At 30.9% G+C, this 14,809-nt stretch overlaps 1 protein-coding gene across 4 annotated transcripts; it reads left to right on the top strand.

The window, feature by feature from the left end:
* Positions 1-4,229: 4,229 nt before the first annotated feature.
* On the top strand, positions 4,230-12,893 carry LOC113511692 (origin recognition complex subunit 3). Of its 4 annotated transcripts, none has more exons than XM_031913684.2 (13): positions 4,230-4,425; positions 4,585-4,677; positions 5,311-5,454; positions 5,688-5,866; positions 6,753-6,861; positions 7,304-7,527; positions 8,346-8,493; positions 8,580-8,705; positions 9,225-9,542; positions 9,638-10,021; positions 10,211-10,444; positions 11,247-11,431; positions 12,741-12,893. In XM_031913684.2, the coding sequence occupies exons 2-13, from the start codon at positions 4,651-4,653 to the stop codon at positions 12,835-12,837; spliced, it is 2,175 nt and encodes a 724-aa protein (XP_031769544.2). In that variant the 5' UTR covers positions 4,230-4,425; positions 4,585-4,650; the 3' UTR covers positions 12,838-12,893. The 4 variants fall into 4 exon arrangements, with proteins under 4 accessions (XP_031769544.2, XP_026751188.2, XP_026751186.2 ...); XM_026895387.3 differs by having other exon boundaries at positions 4,230-4,429; XM_026895385.3 differs by having other exon boundaries at positions 4,230-4,494.
* The last annotated feature ends 1,916 nt before the right edge of the window (positions 12,894-14,809 follow it).

Raw genomic sequence — 14,809 nt, 5'->3', positions numbered from 1 at the left:
AGCGGTAGTCGTTTTACCATCAAGTGAGCCGCATATTCGTTTGTCCCTTGTGTTATATATATATAGTTGTTAAAGGAATCGTTAGTAATGGGGTTGTAAGACCCCATTACTAATAAATTAAATAAGAGAGGTGTCGGCTCGTTAAAAATGTACATCTGCATATACAGATAATACACAGATACGGATACGGATTTCTACTTTTTTACTTAGTTGGTGTCAAACAATATTTTAGTAAATTATAATGGTATGATAAACCTTTTATGCTATCAAAATATGCTAACTGGACTTTAGTGAGGGATGGTAAACAAGGATAAATCAGGTCTGACCCATTGTAATGAGTTCGTCAAGAATTAACCATGATAATTCTAAGAGGAATGATCTATTAGGCTAGCAATGGGCCCGCTAGCCCTTGTCATTAACAATCTCTTACCCTTCATGAAACAATAGTTAACGTTTTGCATCAGTAATATGACATTTCGACTTGCACTGTGCGAGTTTTTTTTGTTTTCTTTAAAATTTAGAATAACACGAAACAGCATAGATTTCATTTGTATATTTAGCGTAGTATTACACCTTGTTGAAAAAAAATTAAGTAGATGATATCTATACATAAAAGATATTAAAAAACATGTGAGGGGTCTCAATAAGAGCAAGAGAAGTCAAAACAATAATTTTTAGAATTATTGTCTGTCTGTATGTTTGTTCTGGTATCGCTCAAAAACTAGCGCACCAAATTTGATATGGTTTTTTTAGTGTTATTCCTAGAAATCTTACTTAAAAACTAATGTATTTTTTATCTTGATGCACCATCTAGAAATACTCATTGGTTTTCGTACTCTTACTCTTAATTAATAAAATTGTAACTAGATCTTGTTTATATAGGAGATAGATGAATAGAAGCCAAAACAATATTTAAAAACAATTATGTCTGCTTGTATGGTTCTTTTGATTACACGTAAAAATTGTTACATGAAATTGAATGCGGTTTCCACAATTATTAAAAACTATGTTTTGTCTTGATACATCATCTACTAGATGGCGTATCAACTAAACACATCAAAAAAAGTTTAAGCAACACATACAAATTTCTATTTTACAATGTGTTTTCGCATTAAATCCTTAGTTTTTTTTGTTATTTATATTATTTTTTAATGCTTTTTTGATATTAAACATTTTTTTTTATTTATTTTTTAATAATCTTATCAATAATTACGAGTAAGTACGTACGTAAGTATGTACGTAGTATAAAGTAAGATGCCTAATCAACTAAACCTAAACTAAAATTAAATGGTTGTACAAAAATTGCATAAATTAATACAAAGTATGGCTTCCTCTGTTATGGAGAACTTGCTGGCACCGATTATTCATAGAATCGATGAGACAGTTAATGTTATCCTGCGGCAATTGCTCCCAATGAAATTTTAGTAAGTCCATTAGTCTTTGGGTTGTTGTCACTCCATCCAAGTCCTTTAAAACACGTCTCTGGAGCATGTCCCATGCATGCTCGACGAGGTTGAGGGCTGGCAATTGTGCAGGCCAAGGCAATACCAGGATGTTTTCCCTTGCCAAGTACTCCCGTGTGTGCAAAGCTGTATGCGAACGCGCATTGTCATGCATCAACGTGAAATCGGAGCCAAGCGTTAGTGTGAATGGACGGACATAAGGCCTTAGAACATCCTCAACGTAATTTACAGCGTTCATATTACCATTTACAAAAACGAGCTCAGTTCGTTTGTTCTTCATAATACCCGCCCATACCATAACTGTTGAGGCGTTGTATGGATGCACTTCCATACTCTTAAACGTTTCGGGATCATCCCTGACGACAAATGCCCATGCAACGCCGACCACCAGCAAACCATGGATCACCTCATCCGGGCCTGCCCAAGGTTCGACTCCACCAGACTCGACCATAAGACCGCTTGCCGAATGACCGGCATCGCCGACCCATACAACCTACTAGAGATCATCGGAAAAGAATCCACTGTGCATAGCTTCAAAACACACATCAGATGCATTATCAACAACGCCAAGTCTTTTAACTGAACCTAACACCAAAAGCGCAACCGTAAGTGCATGGGAATCCAAATCCTGTACATTAAACAAAAAAAAAAAAAAACTCATGCAGTCGATTTCGCAGTTTGGCAGTTAACAACAACACCACTTAAATTTGTAGCCTTAAACCTATCTCTCGGGCGGTTAACATCGGCTGGCGTCTTGCAGTCAGTTGTATGTATCGATCTTGCTGTGTCGTTGTACACCTTCCTCGACCTGGGTGCTGCTCAGTAGGATCTCCCGTCTTAGTATAACGCTGATGAAGACGGCAAATAACGCTTCTGTTGACACCAAAATACCGAGATACCTGAGATTGACTTCTTCTCGCTTGCAACATCCCTACAGCTTTTTGCATTTCATTTGCGTTTAAATGATGTCACTGCATGACGTAAAAAATGTCTCAAAATCCAAATTTGTTCAAAACTTTTTTCAAATTATTGTTTAAATTATAAAATTAATACAGAATACTAAATTTTAATAAGTAAAGTAAACGCTATAAAATTCGAACAAATGCATGCTTTTGAATTTGTGAAAAAAAAACAAATGATACTCGATTTTTTTTTACAACTAGCCAGTATGTCCTTAAGATCAAAAAAGTTTACATAGGTATTACCTATTTGGTAAGAAATGATATAATAATTGATTAATAATTTGAAATAGTATGTGTTGCTTAGACTTTTTTTATGTGTGTATATATAGTGTATAAAACAAGATGATCTAGGGGAAGTGATTATTAGTATGGGCTTACCAACCTCATTGCTAGCATACCCTATCAGGTCGACCTTCCCGCGGTCCCCCTTAGAAACAAACTTAATAATTTTTTTTACGAATTCGTCCCTATGGGTTATTCCATTACCACTCATATAAAAAAAGCGGTTTATTTCTTTATTTAAAAGAAAAATATTAAAATGTTATTTGTTTGTATTCACCCCGGACATGGGGTTAAAATAAACGACATATGGGGTGAATAGAAAAATTGGCCAGGGCTATTACCGTCCAAATAGCATTTTAGTAGATTTAAGTTAAACTTAGTTTTTTCTTCAAGTCAAATATAAATTCATGTCTAATTGAATATACACAAAAATACTACATGAAATGTTTAAGATAGATTTATCCTTGTTTTTATTAGTGAGTAAATTTGTAATATAAACCTTTACATTGATTTAAATATTGTACTTTTTTACAAAATTGTTAATAAGAAGGAGTCCCTAAAAGAAAATTGAACAGTTTTTTGTTAAAATTTGACAATTTTGATTTGACTAACTCCAAAAATACTTAAATTTTATTAACAATATTACATAAGTATAACGTATTTAAGTAATATTGTAATTTAATTAATTAAAAAACTGATAATAGATTCTTTCTTTGGCATTTGATTTCAAACCTGATCGGCGGAGTAAATGTTATCATTAATAAAACGACAATAATCGACGAATGCTATGTGACTACCTGGTGACACTTAACTGGCAATACGAATTACACACTTATTATATGTTTTCTTTGGAAAATATTCTATTTATCGATATAACAATAATATTGGCAGAATTTAAATTTTACCTACGATTTGTCTATTGACTTCTTGTCCGTTTCTATTAGCCCCATATTACCTATCTATTCGTCCCATATTATGTCTCTATTTATCTTTCTTCCATTACTATTTACCTCTAATCATTCTAAAAAAGAGACATTTTTCAAATTTTAATCATCTTACTTAAATATTTCACAAATTTATTAGATTTTACATTATATGTATTCCGGAAAAAAAGAAAGAAATATTTTTATTTATGTAAACCTAGATTTAAGAATTTTTATGTAGTCATTTTTATGATTAATGTACAGTCTCCCTCTGGTAGACCCTGTCAGGTAGCATTAAGGTTCGCCCTCTAAATTCTTAATATCTGCTGTCAATCTTCATTTGCATAAAATGATACCTACATGTTAAATTAAAGCCAAAGTAACTCTTTAATATCAAGAATAAGACATTTGCTGTTATGGATTAAAGATAATAGTACCCACGACGATCTTTTGTTGTAATGATTGATCTAAGTTTGCTGATAGTTTTGCTGTTAAGGTAACGTGTAAGAAATCACCACAGACATATTTAGGCATACATCTGTGGAAATCACATTGCCTATTTATGATCTGTCATCTGTTCTGTTTTGTAATCTGTCAGTTTGACTTAAAAGTTTCTCGCGGTTACTTTTGTTTGTTAAATATTTCTTCACGTTATTATATTATTTGCCGCTTGGTTTTTTGTGATTATATTGTGATACGAATTTTATTATCTTTTTTGCTTTTCTGTTCTTGATAATCGACAAATAATTAAAAGAAAAGTTCAAGTAGTTACAATTTACGGGATGTTTCTTACCTGTTTGTAAATATAAATTTCGTTTTAGTTATTTATATCGACTTATTTATCAATAAATTTCGTTTTATTATGTCAGTAATTGAAATATTTTTGATAATTCTATTTTTTTTAATGTTTTGGTAAAATTATAATTGTTTTAAAGTTTCCATCTTTATTCACAGGTACTGGTAACCTCCTTTGAAAACTTACTTTAATGCTAATTCGTTAACCCGAAAGTTTATTATAACATGGAGTCTACAGTTTCAGTTTCCAAGGTGGGCAATCAATAATTCCTTAAATAGTAGTTGTTTCTTTTTTTTTTCATTTCTAAGTAGATGAGGTTAAGTATATTGTTTTTATGTTTATTTATATAGATTAAATACTATAAAAAGTTTTTGTACCGTTTATATACAGAGGAGCAGATTTTTTTGTAATTTTATACTAACAATTATATTTTTATATCTTTATATTTACTTTGCATGTGCGATTGTGATGTAGGTGACAGGTTATTGAAACTATATGAATTGAATGATTTACAAAAAAATACTTCTTTTATAAATGAGTAGAAAAAGTTGAGATTGAGATAGAAAGTACTCCATTTCAGATACTTTGCACATGTCAGATTTTATATTAATTGATTAACACGTTAAGGCTCCAAGAGAACAAACAAACTCATATTTATAATATTAGTAAGGATTTCCTTCCTTTGAGCTTGATTGTTAAAATTCCTGCCAAGTATTATTAGGTTTCAAGTTAAGTTCTATAGAAATTAAGTAGATAGAGTTATGATCATAGTTTTAAAATTTGTCTGTATAAAATGATTAAAATAAATTCTCATGTAATTTTTATGTTGTCTAATAATTTTTAAATAACTACATAAAATGATGTTAAGCATTTCATTATTACAGGGTGTATTTCTATTCTCTAAGGGTTTAAATAAAAAGCACTCCCAGAAGAAAAGTAATCCAAATCTTTTTGATAATATATTCAAAAAAGAACCTTGGTATGTGACATATAAAAGGAATTGGAAATATATAGAAAATAAATTAACAGTAAGTTTTTTAAAATATTTTCTTTTCCATTGTTATAATTTTTTTTATATTTATTATTCAACTTGCAATCCATTGGAGGACTAGAAGAGCTTTCTTTGTAGGATATATTCTGATGTGTACGTATATCCTCCTAGTGTTAGACTGCCTTTATTATTACATACTATTAATTTAAACTCTTCTAACATATCCCATATGTTTATTAGAAAAAAAAAATTATAAACAATTATTTACAGGAATTACATTGCAAGACTTATAGTATGTTACTAAATGACATGGTAAATTATATTAATTCTTTTTATTTTAACAATGAGACCGATGAATGTGGGAGTATTATACCTAGTGCTACTCTCCTTACTGGTGTTAATCAACCTGATCATGTGTCTCAGTTCACAGCCCTTATTAGTAAAATCAGGTAAGAATATATTTTTTTTATTGAAATAAGTAATGAATACTTTTATAGATGTAATTACTGATGGTTACTAATGGTAAACTCTGTTACTACAGTCATTGTATTGTATTGTAAAATCTTTATTGTACATAACTCAGATTAAACACTAGTAAATGATTTAATATACAATAATAGGAATCATAATAGGAATTAAAATTTCTAGAAAACAGTGACATCATCATTATCTATGATATAATTTTCATTATATTATAGGTGTAGAGTTTGATTCTTGATTGGACTCATTTAGGACATTCCTTTTTTTCCTTTCAATTTGTTTGAATCGGGGGTATTTAAGTTTGCTTTTTGGTATTACTTGGTTTTTCATAACCCAACTTGGTTTATGGCATCCTATGAAGGTAATTTGTATGAGTATTCTCTCTTTGATAATGAAGTAAGAATACAGTTGAATAGCCCCTTCATTGCAAGGATGCTGTATAAAGTGACTATGTGAACAAAACATACCACTGCAAGAAAAGTAAAAATTGAATTCATTATATATATATATATATATATATATATATATATATATATATATATATATATATATATATATATATATATATATATATATATATATATATATATTCATTTAAACAGTGTGACAGAATTTTTAAAATTGGTTAAGTATTTATCCTTTAATTAAATACAAATTATTTATTACTATTTATTATTATATTTTCAATACTTTTACATCAATCAGTTTCATCTACAAATTAAGTAGAGTAAATTTTCTCTACTATTTGGACTTGTTTGTTCAGAAATGAGGACGAAATGAGAAAGCTAACATTGTGTAACTAATAATGTTTCATATATTTGTTTTTTATCTTTTATTACTTTTTGTATTTTTTAGGCAAGAAGTGACATCACATATAGCAATGGTAAATTCACAAGATGCTCCCACTTTGAAACATTTGGTAGAAAATACCGTTTGGCAGTTGATTCATGGATATGAAGCATTGGTAAATAGCCTTTATGATTTTTAGACAATTTTTTAAGGCTTTTGTATTAATTGATAATAATATTCATAAAGTATATGTGTAAAATAAGGACAAACTTCTAAAATACTAATAAAAATACCATCATCATCATATCACTTTTGAACATAGGCTAAATGGAGTGTTTTTTTGCCAATAGTTGCCATATTTACCAGGTGGGATGACAATACAGTTCAGCTTTTTGTGATGTTTTAAAAGGAATGCTGCTACCCATCTTTCGACTATTAAATTCTACTAGTCCCCACTTATGACACCCATGGGAAAGAAAGGGATGGCCTTTTCTATATTTTGACCACATGGCAAAAAATATTTGTCAGAAATTCTTTAAAATTTTAATAAAATGTTTTTTTATTAATAAAACTGTTTAATGGGTAGGTACATTAAATTATATGTATATTCATTACAGGATGATATAGAGAGTAAAGACTCACAAGATAATAATGAAATAAAGAAAATAAAAAAGAGTCAATGTACATTGAAAGTATTATTAAAGTGGTATAATTCTAAGTATATAACTGTATCACCAAAGAAGAAAAAATGCATAAGAATGAAGAGATCTCTAGTTATTATAATACCTGATTTTGAAAGTTTTAATTGCAATGTATTACAAGATTTTGTAATGATTATAAGGTATTTTGTTTAATTATGTAACTTCATTAACTTAAAAGAAATAATTTGTTGTTAGTATATCAGGAAAAAATAAAAATTTTTATTTTACTATAAGGAGTATATAGCTAGCTATTTGCGCTATTACTAGCCGTTTCCCGCTGCTTTACTTGTGTTAATCAATACATAAAATATCCTATCTGTTAAGTTAGGATATGACCTACTCATGTACCAAATCTTTTTTAAATCCATTCAGTAGTTTTTGCATGAAAAAGTAACAAACATCCATCCATCCACCCTCCCGTCCACCTAACCACCCATCTATCCGTACATCTTTACAAATTTTCGCATTTATAATTATTAATCAGATTTTGACATAATTGGTTTTCTCTAGATTATGACACTAGCGGAATATTAGAAAATATTAAAATAGATCAGATCAAACAACTACTCCATCTCTGTCCCATTCATATTTCTACCGTGTTTGAGTACATATAATTTACAGGGTACATCATGGGCGAAACAGTATACTCTGTTATGTTCATGGTACTGCTCATATGTATAGGCGACAGATTCCACTTTCCATCAGGTGGACTGTCGGCTTGTTTGACATTCTAAGTTGCATAAAAAAACTTCAAGAACATCTAATGAGACTAACAATCAACAAACTTCAAAGAGGTTGGGGAATAACTTATTTGGGGTGGGGGGAGGGGGGAGTGCCCATCTTCTCCCCATCCTCTTCTCCCATACCTTTCCTCTCTAGCTAGATAAATGGAAATATGAGACAATAAAAGAATCTTGAAAAAAAAAATTATATTGTATTATATTTTGTTTGATTTCAGTTCATATGTACCTGCACTGCCAATAGTATTTGTGTTTGGTGTGGCAACAGCAGTGTCGGCGCTACATAAGTCACTTCCGTATCACGTATCATCCAAGCTCTTGATAAAAGTATTTCATTCACACTCATCACCTGTTTATATGAATCAAGTAAGGAGAATTGAATATAATTATGTTTTATTATTATATCTTAACATTAAATAGAAATGTTTTTAATACGTGCAATCTAATTTCAGGTGCTTGAAGACATATTTTTAACTCATACAAGTCCTTTTCATTTATCAGGGAAAGCATTTGAGTTGTTGACCGATGTATTCTTATTTTATGATTTTTCAGTAACAGGACTTGTTCAAAGTATCAAGGTAAAGTATTATTTATAATGAAAGCACTGATATCTGTTATCTAAGATAGGGTATTATGAATTTGCATAGCAATACTTGCTTTCTCTAATTTTTAAAGTGTATATTTGTTTTTTGGATGGTATTTTAATTATTATGTTACATACTTCATACCAGAGGGAGACTTTGTACAAAAGTCGATTGCTTGGATACCTCTGTCCCATTCGTGTTTCTACCGTAAAGCAGTTGTGTTTTCATGGCTGTGTTTCGGTTTGAAGGGTGGGATATGGCGAAAATTTACAGGGTACGGAGGAATAACACCTGAGTCCTCAGGAATGGCAATGCATGGGGGGTATCATGGGCGAAACAGTATACTCTGTTATGTCCATGGTACTGCTCATGTCTATAGGCGACGGTTCGACATCACAGTCATTTAACAAGCCACTTTGAAATTAACATAATACATATATAAACATCTATTTTTACAATATATAAATTATTATTTTAAATTACTCAGATGACTAAAGGTAAAAATGTTTTCAGTACTGTATGATGGATCATTATTATGGAGACAATATGAAAGCACTTTGCTGCGAAAGAGAAAATATTGAGGAAACAGTCAGAAATTTAAGTACAGATGATCTTGAAAGTATTAGGCAACTATTGTCTTTCAGGCCATTTTTGGAAGCGCAACTGGATTGCCAAACAAGAATCAATCTGTTTGAAGATGACGATTTCTTCAGAGAAGTACTTTGTACTGAGATTAATAAATTGCATGACTATATGTACACATTTTATGTTTGTGTCAGATTATTATCGGTATTGGTCACTGATCTTCCGAAAAATGTTTTAGGAAAATCGGTAAGAAATCTTTTACTCTAATTTTAATAACATGGATCACGAATGTATAAAGTTACAAATTATTACTAGAAAGATTGTATATATTATTCTTACAGGTTCGCGAAATTTACACAAAATGTGCAGTGGAATGTGTAACTGGTACACAAGGTTTCAAAGAGTGTATGCAATTATTAAATTTCCAATCGCAAATGAAGTTGGTTGAAAACATAAAACAAGCATTGAAAATAATAAACGCTGCTTTACAAGTGGTCTCGCCAGTGAAACCTCTTCGGTCTACACCAACTAAAAATAATTTAAATAATATTCAATTAAGCAATGATATTGGGGAGAAATTCGTTAAAACTATTCGAGTTCATCTTTTAATGTTTTCCCGACAAATTGAAAATGCCAATACAGAAACTTGTATTTTAACTGACAACATTGAAAAAGGTGATGATAATTCAGAAAATATTCCTGGAAACAGATACAAATTAAAAGAGGTAAGTCACCTTCAGTACATTTCTATGTAAATTTATAGGCGCTTTAATAATATACTGTAGCACGCTACGATATCGTACGATTGTATTGCGATATAATAGGAAGATCAAAACCTAAATAATTGTATGGAAATGCTTTTATTTTTCTGCGACTATACATATATTGTATTTTAAATTTTATAATAATTTTAGAAACTACTTAAAGCTACAAGAGTGGACAAAATACAATCGGAATTTGAAATGGTGCGTTCGAGGTTCGTGAGTTACTTAGAGGAAATGTTTAATAAGGGGTTGCAACCGCCGCACACACAAATATTCCATGAGATATTTTTCTTTAGCGATGTTGCGAGCGTAAAAAAGCATATAGTAGGATCCCCACGGGGTGCTTTACACACGGCTCTGAGCAACCCAATCCATTATCTTCAGGTATGTTATATAATCAAGCATTAAAAGAATAATATATAATTATAATATATTATAACATCATGTTTTTTACGTTTTGGGAAACAAGTTCAGTTCACTTGATAGTAAGTGCCTCATGGTGTCAAGGTACAGACCTATAGACATGATATGACTATAGATATCGCCGAATATATCGCGACGATGGGAAACCGATGGGGTAGAAAGGTTATTGAGTGGTGACCTCGTACGGGCAAATGCAGTGTGGGACGACCCCCCACTAGATGGAGTGACGACCTCAAATGCATTTGCAGAGTCAGTGGATACAGATGACTCAGGACCGTCACTTGTAGCAGTCTATGGGGGAGGCATATGTCCAGCAGTGGATGGATAATGGCTGAAATGATGATGATGATCATATTGCTACGACTTCATGCGGTTCTCAAGTATTAAGATGTTTCCCTTCACTAGAAGATTGCAAAAAGCAGTAATTTTAATTCAAATTCAAAATATCTTTATTTATGTAGGTCTATTACAGACTCTTATGATAAGTCAAATCTACCGTCAGTTCGGAATGATTTCAAGATGAGAAGAACTGACAAGAAACTCAGCTCATATTCTTTTTAAATAAATTTTATACATGTATAAATTTTATAATGCCATATCTCATCCTACAAATGAAACACCGTGATGCAATTATTTGGCAGATGACTATGTATAGTTTTCTGGATTTTTTTTGGAATTCTTTGGACATACCTATCTCAAATTTCTTGTTGAGTAGTTTTAGTTTTAAATAATTACGAAATTCTTATTTTGATAAACTTTTTAGTGTTCTTGTTGTCTTCTGGCGTCTTCGGAGAGCGTAGTGGATACATTACCGGACGTTTGCTTAGCGTACAAGTTGCATCGAGAGTGCGGCAAGCATATAAATTTATTCGATTGGCTGCAAGCGTTCGCTGCAGTGTTGCGTCCCGAGGATGACGATGACCAGCGACAACAGGATACGAATATTCAGTAAGCTCAGATTACAATAATATTTTGTTATATGATTTGGGAAGGCAAGCAAACTGATGGTTTCTTTAATGCTAAATAAGGGCCGTATGAGCAGGTCAAACTATGAGCAGTCTTGTGAATAACACAGAATTTGCTGTCGCGCTCATAGTAGATGTACTATTAGTGAAAATTCTGTCAAGCGTTGTCCTTCTTGAGGATTACGATGTTATGTATTTAGTATATAAAGACCAAGTGTGTTTATTTTCCGTGCATTTCAGTTGCAGAATCTATAGCGCATTTGGGTTTTCCTTAACTCTAAATAAAGTGAGATTAACAAAGAAGCGATGATATTTTTGATCAATATTACATAATAATGAATCCTACTAGTAGATAGAGTTCTGTATGACTTGCTTGGGTTTTATTTACTCGTCTATTTTTGCTTTAACTCACATATAAGTAAATATAATAATATTGTGAATGAATATTATGTTCTGGTCTGATGTGTAAAATAGCCAAAGTAAGTGTAATGGTTATATATTATTATTGGTTTCATAGATGATGACAGATAAGATTATAACAACTTTCCATCATGTGGACTATCAGCTCGTTTTGTGTTTTTAGAAGTAGTCTTTTTAGGTTCTGCTTTAAAAATGGAACAAAGGAATCCTTATTGTGTAACTTTGTTATTCTTTTATCAGATTATTATAGAAAGTATTAACGCTATCAATTTGGAATAGTTTTACATGTAGTTGGTCCACACATATTGCCATATAAATAATGGGAATTTTCTTTGTTAAAATTATATGATACCCTATATAATATAAAAGAGTTTCATTTGAACATATTAAGATTATATTTTTATTCTGCTTAATTTTTGACTTACAATCGATAATAAACAAAAATCGCTTATTTCCGAAGGTATTATATTGTTTGTGTCCGAAAAGCTTGAAGCGAAAATCTGAATTAATTACAGTTTATAAAGGTATATGTAAATATTATAGCAAAATAAAAAGTATTTCTAACTAGTATCATTTTGAGAAAATATTAGAAAATCTTCAAAAACTTAGTTATGCGGTCCAGTTTTTAAAATTATGGTCCAAAATATTACGAATTGCAGTATCAGTAATAATAACTGTGGGGTTTCTAATTCTTATTAGAAATGCAATAATCTATGTACGGAACCCTCTTCGTGTGAGTTCAATATGCACTTTACTGGCTTTTTATGTTTAAAAAAAAATAAGAGCAGTTTTGAATGGAAGTTAACAACTAAATTCTCGTAACAAACTTTTATGTATGTGAAGTAATATCTAATTCTTTTTGTTTGTTTCAGTATAAGATTCACCCGTGCTGTGGCAGAGCTACAGTTTCTTGGTTTTATAAAATCATCTAAACGAAAAACTGATCATGTTATGCGTCTGACGTGGTAATATTAAGGCGATTAATTTATTTCGTGTACCAAATATTAAAAGTTTTCAGTAAATAATTGGTTTGTTTCAAATTTTCCTTATCTGTCCTATTTGTATAATTTCAATGTTCACATATGGTTATAAGGAAATATACATTGAAATGTATGCATTGTAAACATAGGCTTTGTTTTCTTTATTTTTCTTAGTAACTGGATATACTTTAAAAAAAAATCACTCTTTTTTATAGATCCAGAACGAACAAATTCTAGTTAAATAGTTTATTAGAAAACAATAGCCGACAATCAATATTTATCAATATAATTTCATACTAAGTGTAATTAATCCAGTTGTTTTTGTAAATAAAAAAATGTAAGTATAATATAAAAAGGATTAAATAACAAGGTTATATAAGTAAGTATGAAAATGGAATGTAAAACCCATCTGCGCTATCGGTTTACGCTGGCCATCAGTGAAGGATAATAGTTAAGCATGAACTTTAGTCATTAGTTATTTGATTAGAATTATTTAATTTCGCTATCATTAGTATGTCTGTGACTGTCAAGATTCCAAGATTGATCACTATTACTACCAGAATTTCCACAACCTTCTATATAAGCCATCAATCTATGACTGCTATTTTGTTTACACAAGTTTTGCGACATGTGTTTTAGCTCTAAACGAGGCAACTTCAGGCAAATTATTAGATCGCTGTTTTGAGCCTAGTGTTAACCGTTCGGCATCCAAGCTGTGAATGACAAATTTGAAGTCTTGTCTCATAGTCTATTGTGGTGAATACATTAGGAATTAATCATTACAGGTTCCAAGAAATATTGCGTAGACATCTAGTTGACAGGATATTAACAGTGAGGGTCACCCATCACTAACAAACTTTTTTCTCCTTGTAGTAGTTGGTAGGTAGGCAGTACGTAGGTGTAGTATTACTTTGATTGTCATTATTTAAATGTTTAAATCATCTTTATTCAGCTCAAATTCATGTAATTATTAAGTTTTTACTCATATAATTGCACGAAAAATAACTTGTCAAGTTTATATATGGGAATTTACTAATAAAAAAAAGAATGATATTTATCTAGATAAGCACGCATAATTAAAAAAAAGTAATTGTATTAGTATATATAATTGGATGGAGTTTGAAAAATTAAGCTAGGTGTCTAATTTCTTTGAATATAGATTTATGTGATATTGAGCTAATATTTACCTTTGCACTTATCCGGTTTTTAATAGTGTATCTACAAACACTTGACCTGTTGTTGCCAATTTTAAATACCAATACATTTTGTTGACTTTTTGTTTTGAATAACATATTAGGAACTTTATTACACTTAAATATTGTTTTTGTTCTCTTTTTTTTTCTTATTTATGTCTGCAATAATTAAAACTAAAAAGACTAAAAAGTTGGACTGATAAACTATGATTCAATTTATATTTAGTATCCATTTGCTTTTGATGTGGCTGCGAAGGATGTTTGATCAAAAATAATTAATATATATATGGGGCCGTCCTATATATATAAAATACTAACTTTTACCCGCGACTTCGTTCTCATCATCGGGATTTGTTCATTGACCGGAATTAAAAGTAGCCGATGTCCTCTTTACCATATAGTACATGTATACCAAATACCAATACCAACCACTCTTTGGAATCAACTTCCAGTAGCAGTATTTCCGAACCGATACGACATCATAACCTTCAAGAAAAGCGCATATTCCTTTTTAAAATGCCGACAGCACATCTACAATTCCGTTGGTGTTGTGGGTGATCATGGGCGGCGGTAGTCACTTACCATCAGGTGAGCCGTATGCTCGTTTTCCCCCTGTGTTGTAAAAAAAAATAGCGATTGGTTATCACGTTAAGACATTAAAATTTAATAACAAACTTTCACATTTTAAATAGGAAGCAACGACAGTTTCAGAAGTTTTTTTTAATTGATGATAGTGGAATGGTAACCCCGCCCCCGTTAACGGTTTAC

This window comes from Galleria mellonella, unplaced genomic scaffold, assembly GCF_026898425.1.
Source record: "Galleria mellonella isolate WM207_F2 unplaced genomic scaffold, CSIRO_AGI_GalMel_v1 utg117, whole genome shotgun sequence".
Taxonomy (NCBI): Eukaryota; Metazoa; Arthropoda; class Insecta; order Lepidoptera; family Pyralidae; genus Galleria; species Galleria mellonella.
This window is presented reverse-complemented; position numbering and strand designations above follow the sequence as displayed.

Bases quoted from the DNA above. Each gene is read 5' to 3' on its own strand.
- LOC113511692 (XM_031913684.2), top strand. From the start codon at position 4,651: ATGGAGTCTACAGTTTCAGTTTCCAAG. The intron at 8,706-9,224 runs GTAAAGTATTAT...AAATGTTTTCAG, and splicing joins GACTTGTTCAAAGTATCAAG to TACTGTATGATGGATCATTA. The intron at 11,432-12,740 runs GTAAGCTCAGAT...TGTTTGTTTCAG, and splicing joins CAACAGGATACGAATATTCA to TATAAGATTCACCCGTGCTG.